This window comes from Chaetura pelagica, unplaced genomic scaffold, assembly GCF_000747805.2.
Source record: "Chaetura pelagica isolate M959 unplaced genomic scaffold, ChaPel_1.0 scaffold302, whole genome shotgun sequence".
NCBI classification, from domain to species: Eukaryota; Metazoa; Chordata; class Aves; order Apodiformes; family Apodidae; genus Chaetura; species Chaetura pelagica.
Window position 1 is genome coordinate 361,676 of NW_009952561.1, and position 10,622 is coordinate 372,297.

The window sequence follows — 10,622 nt, forward strand, 5'->3', positions numbered from 1 at the left end:
TGCCGCCGCTGCCCCCCCCCCCCTTCCTTTTTTTTTTTTGGCAGCCAAGCCCAGGGGCTTGTGCCCTGCTCCCCTGAGCAGTGCTGGCTGCCTGCAGAGCCCCCTGCCCGCCTGCAGAGCCCCCTGCCCAGGCTGGGAGGGAGGGCAGAAACAGCCTGAGCCCGCCTGGAAGCACCGAGCTCTGCAGGGGCCTCGCTGGAGGAGCTCAGCCCCGCGCCCTCCGGAGACAGACAGACAGACAGACAGGAGGGAGGAGACGCCCACCCCGGTTCTCTACCTTGGCCAGGGCTGAGGTTTCCCAGCGCACAGCGAGTGTTGCAGTCAGATCCAGTCGGCCATGTCTTCCTGCTGCTGCCGCCGCTGCTGTAGAAAGGCTGATGTATGAACATCTATTTTAAGCCATGACATGTCCAGAGGAAGGTTTGTTTATATCATGCTGTGCATGGATGGATAAGGGAGGAACGAGGGAGACAGACACCAGTGCAGAGATGGCAGGCAGACATGCACAGGCACACACATCAGTGCCCATCACTGCGCAGGCAAAAACAACAGCAACAATAACACATCAAAATTCTCCTGCCAGCTTTTCTCTCCCTCCTCCTCCAACAAACCAAAACCCACGGGCGTGCAAAGATGAAAAAGCTGATGAAGTGGTGCTTGTGACATGATTACCCGTGTCATAAATCTGGAGTCGTCTCTGGAGGATGCTCCTTCATGGTTTTATTACCACTGACCTTGTCCTCCCCCCTTGCTGGGGTCTCTTTGGCAGAGCCAGGGCTTGGTGACATTTTCCTCATTTGCTCAGAAAATAAGCCTGGGGGGGATGTACATTGTGAGAGGACCAACTCTTTACAAATTTATGTCAAAGTCAGGGGATACTTTCTTTCTGGGGGTAAAAAAAAACCCTGAAAACCAGAAAAAAACAACAAAAAAGGAAACAAAAGATTGCAGCTTTTTGTTTTGACATTTCCTTAATTACATCATTCATTTCAGAAGAGCTGCAATATTTCAGTTAAACATTTTCCAGACAGAATAGTCTCCATTTCCCTTTGAAGTGCTGGCTTTCAATTTCAAAGTTTGATTCAAATCAGACAGTAGGAGTGTGGTGGGAAAAACAACCTGAGGAGGAACTGGAACATGTTGTTCCAAGCCAAACAACACATCCTAAGATGGATGGCATTCCCTCCCTCCTATTTGATTAAAAAACAGGAAAATTTCCTGTTCTGTTTTCAGCTGAATTTGTGCTTATCCCAGGATACAATCTCAGAAGCTTCAAGGATGAACTCAGCATCACCAGATACCTATCCTGTCCCACCTGCACCACAGGATCTACACATGAACAGGTTTAGTTGGGCTTTTTCAACATCCATCAGGGACAGCACAGGTCCCAGGAGTGCAGCCCCAAAGCAGCACACACCTTTCAGCAGGTCACAGGCGTGGTTTTTCCCCTGATTGTGCATATCTAAATGACAGGGTTTTCAGGAGCTGCACTGGAGGTTAACAGCATGAACAAGTTCAAAAAAGACTTTGGACACACCTGGATTTCAGAATTCTCAGCCTTGGATGTTGGTAACAGCCCAGAAGCTGGGGAACATGCTCAGGAAGGCATCTGGAAGATGCTCTGCTCTTGACTGCTCTCCCCTGCTGGCTGCTGCAAGAGCTGGGTACCAGGGATGATGGACTTTGTTCCAGTTCCTTTGCACCTGCAGGAATATTCACCCAGTGCTAACAAGTCCCAGGAGAGACCCACATGCAAGACTAACAAGCTCTGAGTTGCAGATCCAAAGGGTCACCATAAGCCCTCCTGCCAGCTACACTCCCCTGATCCTCAAGGAACAGATGCTCCAGCTCCATCCATCCCTATTGCTTATCAAAGAGCTCTGCTGTGTGCACACGCCAGGGGGTCTGTGCCCAGCCCTGACTGGCTCTGTGTCCAGCAGCCAGGCTGGGGCACATGTGACAGGCAAGGTAGCCACACTGCCACCAGCTGCAGGCACCAAGAGGCAGAGCTACCAGGTACAGCCCTGGGGCTGGTCAGAAGCAGCCTGCCCCTCTCCAGCATGACCTCCAAAAGCTCCTGCCCTCAAGAAGTGTTGCTCTGCTGCCAGATGCCTCTGCTCACAGGCAGCAAAGAGCAGCTTCTCATTCCACCCGTTGGCTCCTGTGCAACACAAGCAGCAGCATCTAGAGATTCATCTCCTCCTCCCACAGTTTACTCCAGCCCCTCCATGCCCAGATTCCCAGGGGTGCACAGACAACAAGGGACACAGACCCCACGAGGTCCGGGGTGAAGGCTGGCTTTGCTGTCCTCACTGAGCCATCAGCATTCATTGCTGTGTGATTGTGCCAGCCTAGGAAAAGCCTGTCCTGTACCCTGGATAGGGGCTTTGAGTCCATTTACCTGCTGAAGGGTTTAGCTTTTTACTTTGTCTGGCAGCACTCCTCCAAAAAACAGAGGTCAAGTGACCTAAAAGGAAATTTGCACTTTCACAGCTCTGCAACACACTTTTCATGGCCAAGCAGGGGCCCTCTCCCTCCCCTGCACTAAGGAATTACATTCCCAGGAGTCTGTAAAATGTGTTTCTAAACACCAGTGCCTGGAACCCCCATCACAAAAGGTTAAATCTGAATTAAAAAAAAAAAACTGCATGAAATGAAATTAGGTGGATAAGTGTTTTGGCAGAGCATTGCCTACAGGGAACTTACTGGTCATTTAAACAGAGGATTAGTAGTTGTTATGTTTTTATTCCAATAATAATACTGGAATTGCTTTGTAAAGCAGCCAGAAGTCCCCAAACAAAGCCAGTGACTACTTCTTGGATAATGAAATCTCAGATACTTTGAAATGTTTGGGCAGCTGCAGCAAGGAAAAGTGTCACCAATCTATCTTTCTATAAGGGAATTTTCTTAGACACAAACCAGACCTCTTTGCCTCACCTCCTCTCCTTGGTTTCCATAAACACCACTGATAAAACAAAGACTGGGCTCCTTGCTCCCAGGTAGGACTTCTCAGCTCAGGAGCTTCTGAAGCTCCTGTTCTTGAAGACAAGAGGCCACTCAGAGCTCTGGGATGGGTCTGCAGGCTTGCTGAGGTCACAAACACCCTTTAGGGTTTCTTGTGACTTTCACATACATCTTGCTCAGCTTCTTCACCCCTTTTTATCCACCCCCCAGGTCAGAGTCCTGTCTCTCACCTGGTTTGTCCTGAAAAGCAAAATAATACTCACAAAGACTGAGAAAGAGGATTTTAAAGCCAAATCCCAAAACTCTCCTCCTGGCAGTGATTCAAAGTTGTTCCCTCTGGAAAGCAACCAGCTGCAAGACAGGACACAAATTTGTGCTGCAACCTCATTTCCCTGTGAGCTGTATCACTCCATGATGCCTGAGTCCACTGAGAAGGATCCTCTGGTCCTTGGCAGATAAAGATGATTCAGAAGCACAGCTGTGGAGACACAGAAAGGTCAGGTCTGCATCCCCCAGCCAAGGGTACCATCACAGGGATTACCTGTAGGGCTAGAGAGCTTAAGGACAACTCTGGCAGACTTGCCTGCTGTTCAGACAGGGTGGGATGCTGGCACAGGCAGCTATGATATCCCTGGATTTCAGCTATTGTGGAAAATTGCTGTGCACAGCAGGCCTGCAGCAGCAAAGATGAAGGAGCTGTTTTCAGCTCAAACAGGGGGACAATCGGCTCCCAGCAGAATAACCAGGGCACCCAATGCTCCCAGCTCTCTCCACTTCTCCCAGGCTGAGCTTGGAGCAGGGAGGAATCAGGGTTGGGGTCTGCAAACCCCACAAGTGAGCTAAGACAAAGGGCAGCTTGGAAAAGTTCACAGATCCAACCACTGGAGGCTGCTCTGGTTATACATAAATCACCACTGTGCTCATTGTCACACACAAACTCAACGCAAGGAAATAAAGGGCAGGGGCTGGAGAGTTTCAGAGCTGTGATTTCCTGGCTTCTCCCCCCTGTGCATGCAAATTCACTGTGGTCCTCCCAGCTCTATTTTAAAGATCAGAGATCAATCACTTCACACACTAAATGCTGCATGTCCAAAAGCCACCCAGAAGGTACAGGAGCCAGACTTTATTATACTCAGTCATAAACAGAAAGTATTTGTATCTCCAACCTGTGCTGTTTGATAGCGGCTCTGCAGAGGAGGGTGCAAAGGGCACAGACAGCTGGAGCTGAGCAAGGTAAAATTAAGCCCATGGTAAGTTAACAGCCAGGGCAAGAAAGTGGCATTATTGGATAGTGCAGGATGACAGAGTAGCATCACAGCCACATTCTGAAAGGGGTTTGAACAAATGTGATTTACAGGGAACTGAAACTGCCCAGGAGGAATCGTGTGCTGAGGGCAATAAATCCACCACTCGCACTGTGGCACGGGCTCTTCTCTAACTGCACCAGGGCTGAAGCACTGTCAAGGTGGGCACTACTGCAAGCTACCTCAGCATATAGAAAATTTATCATGAAAGCTCACGTGGCCAGTCCATCCAGGGTAGGATCAACTCTCTATCAAAGTAATGAAGTAATAAAGAGCAATTGTCACTTGCCTGCATTTAGGTTAGGGATAAAGATTTCTTTTGGGGCTCCATACATGCCTTAGCAGTCTGGAAGGAAATTGCAAAGCTCCTGGGGTTCTCCCATGTCCAGCCCACCCTCCTCACCCTCAGCACCTCTGGGACAAAAGCTCTGTGCTGATGAATCCTCTCCCAGCCCCCAGATAAACACCTGCTTCCCTGCAAGAACCGTGATCAAAGGTAATAAACCCCTGGAATAGAAGCTGTGCAAGAAACAACTCCTCTGTGTCCATCCTGGGAGCATCAGCCAGAAAGTTAAAAGAGCCTCATCACTGGGCTGTATTGATTCACTGCTGGAAGGGGCCACTTGAGTTCTGGCACTGCTGAGATATTTTCCATTAAAAGACAGAAAAAGATGAAAAAAATAGGAGGAAATAACAGGCACCAGACTCATTGTCCCACAGCTGTACAACCTGCAGAGCCTCAATTTGTGAGTCCTTGTCCAGGGGGAGGAAGACAGCTGCTTGCTTTGTTACAAACTTGGAGTGTTTATGATTACTTAAGGGGAGACTCTGAATTGCCCCTGGACACATTTTGCCCATCACCCACTGTCTTATTCATGTCAAAAGCAGCCTGGGATTTGAGTTGCTACAGCACAAGGAGGAGGAAAAAAAAAAAAGAAAAAAAAAGAAAAAAAAAGCAGCTGAAAAAACAATAAGATGCTGGCAAAATATGCTGTGAAATCCTGATGCTTTCTGTCTCACTGTGCACTGCAGCCTGTCACATCTTGTTAGCAGAGCAGGCTGAGACATGGTCCAAAGTTTCCTGAAGCTGGCAGGAGGTTGGCTGTTGACCTGACACTGTTGCAGCACTCAAAGATGTCACAAGGCAGAGAACTGCCCACACGCTCCCCGGGAGAGAGCAGAGACATTCCTGATCCCCATTAGCAAGGAGCCTGAGCTACTCACACTAGTTAAAGGCTAAGGTGAAGGTCTCGTCTATCTTGCATAGCAAAGTGATCTTCCAAACAGAGTCTATCAGCCCTGGAAAGCAGTACCCCCAAGGCAGAGGGTTGGGAACATGCTGTAGGTCCCTTCGGAGGGCTCTGCTCCATAACCAGCCACATCTGCACAGTGCAGCTCTAATCCAGGAGTGCAAAGCCACACGCCCCCAGAGCCAGGTGCTGCATGGGCTGCACAACAGCTCTAGCTCAAACTGTGCTCTTGCAAATCCCCAATCCTTAGGGAAACCTGCTGTAGAGAAAAAGGGATTATATTTGCATCAGGGTGGAAACTGGGGCCAGGTCCCTGGCCAATTCATGCTGACTTCAAGGAAGCTGGGACTTGTCTGTGATTTATTCTCCTCTTGAGTGTTCTTGGACCAAGCAGGAATCATTCTGAGCAGGGACCTGCAGCAGTGTCTTTGTGAGGCCCGTGGCTGCTGGGAACACAATGCTTTTCCATTCACTGTGTCATGGGACTAAGAACCCCAACAGCTCAGCTATAATTTCCAAAGCAGCAAGAACAGTTTAGGAGCTCCAATACAAAGTCTGTGAGAGTTGGGTGCCTAATACCTTTCAATCTTCTCTCTAATTCCTAGCTTCAGGGCTTTGAGGAAGCTGCTGGTTTGATTTGATGAAGAAAAAAGCAGCACCATTAGCAGGTCTGATGTTTGAGAGGCTTCTTTCAGCCTGTGATGAATCCCAGCACCCTCCATCAGGCCACACTTGCTGCTAGATCCTATTTTCCCTTCAGTGACATTATGTCTTAAACAGGCTTTCACTGTAATAACATTTGCAGTAATGAAATCACCCGGCTGCACGGTCTTCTTTTAACAGCAAAAATATCTGAGTTGGCTACAAAGGGAGATTTAAATGTCACAGAGAATGTGCTGTATGGGTCCATCAGAAGATAAGGTTTCTCTTTGTTGATGAGCTGAGATGCAAGGGTGACTGCTGGGCTTCAGAGCACAAAGGCTCACCGAGGCTCCCTGAACAGGGAACGAGCAGGCTCAGGGAACAGGACAGCTAATTCAGAGGGCTTTTCAAATCCCATCCTGGCTCAGGGCCCTTCAAGATGTAACAATGGCCAGGCACTAGATTTGCAAGTGAAACAATTCAAAATCAGATCTTCTCTTTCCTTCAAGTTCAGGGTTTGCTTTCTAGGGGCAGCTGGTTGTGCTGGACTGGGAAATGTGAGAGGAAAGGGTCTCTGAACTGGGTGAAAATGATTCCAGCAGTGATGCCCCTGAAGGCCTGCAGAGGCCTGAGCAAGGCAGCAGCTCAGGGGTACCAGCTTTCATATCTAAAAACCCAGGAGAGTGGCAGAGCTGGAGTCCAGATCCAGCCTCCCCAGCACTGCTAACCCCATGGCCAGCTGCCTGTTACAGCTGTGCCAGGGGACTTGTGCCCCTAGTGCCATTTTGAGTAAAGCAGGGAGCCAGACAGCCTGGATCCCCAGCAGGATTCCTTTCCCACCCTCCTCCCTTGGCTACAAGAACCATCCAGCCACCTGCACTGCTGATGCAGGTTAACCAGCAGGATGCCCCTGAAGTCCAGGTCTCAGCACCAGCACAAAACCAGCCCAGAATCCACATGTAAACTTCATATCTGCACAGGAACCTTCAGCTCCTTATGAAAGAAAAAACATCATCAGGGGGAATAATTACACTGGGTCAACCCAAAGTGAACAATTTGTGTTAAACTGCAACAATATGTTTTGCCATTTCTAGATTGTTCATTTTTTTAGAGCAAACACAGGCACATTGGCTCTCCCAGCAGCCAAATCCTGATTTTCCTTGCACACCCCCAAGACTGGGGGTCTGATCTGCCTCAGCTGATTAAACCTTAAACTGATGTTTCAAATTAGATTGCCAGGAACCATCCTCCTTTGGAAAATGTGGCTGCTTCATTCCACAGTATTTCCAATAAAAAGCTAGAAATTCCCAGTTCCATCAAAGCCAGTTGTAAAATTCTCAACATCTTAAAGACAGGATTTTACCAGCACTCTTAATTGTGCCTCAAAGTTGGGCTATTTTTTCAGAAAACAACTCTGTCAGTGACCTGAAGGGTTTCATTAAAACCATTTCATGTCACTGCTGGCTCTTAATGGTAACATGACTTGTACCTCCAGCCTGGCTTTCCATCTGCTGCCAGCAGAGACAGTAATGTTACAGTCAACATGGAAAGCACTCATGTTCCAAGGAGAAGAGAGCAATAACGAAAGGAGGAAAGCAATTTAGAGCTGATCATTTAGCCTAAGGAAGGACAGATCACATCACCCAATATGGCCTGTATCACAACTGTGAAAAGAAGCAGCTTTCCTCTGCAGGAGGCTTTGGTGCAATGAGAAGAGGGATCAATCTTCCACTTTGGAGTTTTTGCATGAATGGTAATTTCTAGCAAAAGTACTAAAGGTCACAAAGGGCAAAATACTGGGAGGGTGTAAAACACAAACTTCCTCCTCCCTCCCCAAAGACCTGACAGCCTGAGCTGCTTTGCCTAATAGAAACAGAATTATTAAAGCCAAAATGTTCTTTGCTGCTTAATTATTCCACACTATTGTGAAATAAATTAAAAGGCCAAATGAAATCATTGTCCCACGGCACTAGGAAATGTACAGTCACAGAAGGCACGTATCTAAATCCATCCTGAGTTCTGTCTTGCATAGACAAGACAGAAAACCACGGACAATATGCTCAGAAACAGGAGAGAAAATTAAAGCACACACTTCTGGCCACGTAACTGCTGCCAAGTCATGCAGGGAGTGAAGCAAAACCAGCCCTGAACCTCAGGCTCCTGCACACCATTCCCATACCATAGCTCTCCTTTTCCTAACTTTCCTGTAACTGATGAGGATGCTTCTGTTTCCCCCTCTGCCCTTTTCCTGAGGGGTTGGCAACTGTGATTCCTTGGCCTGGATGTGACAGCAGCTCAGTCCCTCAGGAACAAAGCACCTTTGGAGATGCAAAATGCCAAGGGATCAGACATTTAATAAGCTGTGAAATCCATGAACATTCAATGCAGTCCCAGAGGCATCTGTGGGGCTTCCTTGGAGACACTGCCCCATGGGAAGGATCTGGCTGTAAGCAGGGAACAAACCTGCTTTAATTTGTAGTGAGAGAAAATTCCCAGCCCTTATCACAAGGCTCAGCTTTAACTCTGGCACAGCATTCAAAGACCCAGCCTAACAGTTGCTCACGAAGCAGGACAATTCATACAGCCACATACAAGAGCTAAGGACCAAAAATAGAGCCTCCCATAGAGGCAGCTATTTATCAGTATCCTCATCCATCATACTGAAGGATGAATGGCCAAATAAATGACCCTCCTACTGGCCACTATTATCCCAGAGCTGCACAGAGAAAGGCAAAGAGTTTTAAAAAACTTGGCTGAGCCTGGGAGGCCAGACCTGCCTTGCAGGGACTAATGGGATCTGACAGCAGGCAAACAAGTGTGTCCAGTTGAGGCCGTCCTGGGGAGAGCAGTCACTGCTCTGCAGCAGCTCTTGGCTGATTTACACTGCCCAGAGGTTGAAGGTGGAATGAGACTCCTCCTCCACAAAGTGTTTCTCAGCACCAGCAGTGCTAGCCTGGCCTCACTGGGCTGTTATCTCCCCACACAGGCCTGGGTGAGTCAGTGCTTGAGCAAAACCCACTCCTCTCTATTTTCCTCAGTGGAATCAATGCAGAATTAGTGATACCTGTCTGACTAGTCATCCCTGCTGTGCCAAGAGGTGCTTTTACCTACCACTGTCCAGCCCTCCTTCCACAGCCAGGCCTGGAGCTACAGCAGAAAACCAGGAGCAGCCAGCAATGCAGGACCTGCCCTTATCTTATCCACACACCTGGCTGGCATTCATGGAAACATTCTCACAGCAGAGGCTGCTGGTGCTTTAGCAAGGGAGGATAAGGCACCTGCAGCAGGTGCTCTAACAAGTGCCCATAGGAAAGAAAGAAAGCAGCAAGTAGTGCCACCCCCATCATTAAAATACAGAGTGTGACAAAGAGACACTAAAGGAAAAATCCACAAAAATAATCTGCAAAATCCAAAGTCTTACCTGATGACTCACAAAGAGAAACTGTCTCACTCCTGAGTCACTGCCTGAAGGCTCTGGTGAATTGCCTTCCTGCACAAGCACAAACAGCTGCCCAGAGCTGAGCTGCACTGTTGGCTGGTCCTCAGGAGCTTTGGGCAGTACCAGTCAAGCATTGCAAGTTTTATCTATCTCCATGTTTCTTGCTTTCAGTGATTTACAAACAGCACACAGAAGCTCAAGGCAGAGCAGGAAATTAAAGCAGATTTCCCAGCGTGAGCCCCCTCTTTGAAACCTCCCTCACCTCACCAGCAAGTCTGTGCAGAGTCCCAGGGATAAAGCTTGGGCTGTGTAGCCTGGTTTGTGTGGCACTTCAGCCTGAGGGAGAGCCACAGTAGGATCAAGCCTTGGCTGCACTTGGGTGACAACTGGCTCTAGTATTTGCAGGATTACCTTCTTGAGCTATGGGGTGCACACATACAGTGGGAGACAGTGTCTGCTCCAAAGAATTCCAATATAAGCAGCCAAGAAAGCACAGAAAGGAAACAGTTCTGTTCTACAGGTAGGGAACTGAGGAAGAGATGAGCTGATTTGCACCATTCATGTAAGAAATTCAACTAAATTCAGGAAGCAAACAAGCTTTCCTGAGCCAGAGCACTTCTCTACCCTTGTTAGACACCTGAGCACCTGGCTGCACAGGCCAGCACAGCAGCAGCATCCTCTGCTCTCCCTAACAGAGGGTTTAAGATCTGTAGCTCTCCATCTTGCAGTCCCTTTCTTGGCTTCACTGCTGTCACACAGACAGACATTTGATGAGCCTAGGGACCCAACTCCTTCTGTTCACTTCAGAATCACTTTGCTGAGCAAAGGGAGGAAAGGAGACAACAGAGCTGGTGCATCTCCCAGGCAAGGCTGGGCTCTTTGGGGTTGACTCTTTTGTTCTTTTCCCTCACTGCTTCTGCTGCCTTTGGTGATCTTTCTTTGTAAGTTCCCCAGAAGTGACAAGGGCAATTTATTACGTGCACACAAGGCCTCGGGAATCTCCTGGAGACATATCATTCCTGC

General features: G+C 48.5%; 1 protein-coding gene across 1 annotated transcript in view; it reads right to left on the reverse strand.

Annotated features, from left to right (window-relative positions):
* DUSP26 (dual specificity phosphatase 26 (putative)) overlaps positions 1–527 on the reverse strand; it is a 4,905-nt gene extending 4,378 nt beyond the window's left edge. The window contains 2 exon segments of the mRNA XM_009993214.1: positions 278–305; positions 308–527. Coding sequence (XP_009991516.1) covers positions 278–305; positions 308–389 — 110 coding nt within the window. The 5' untranslated portion in view covers positions 390–527.
* Positions 528–10,622: the final 10,095 nt, after the last annotated feature.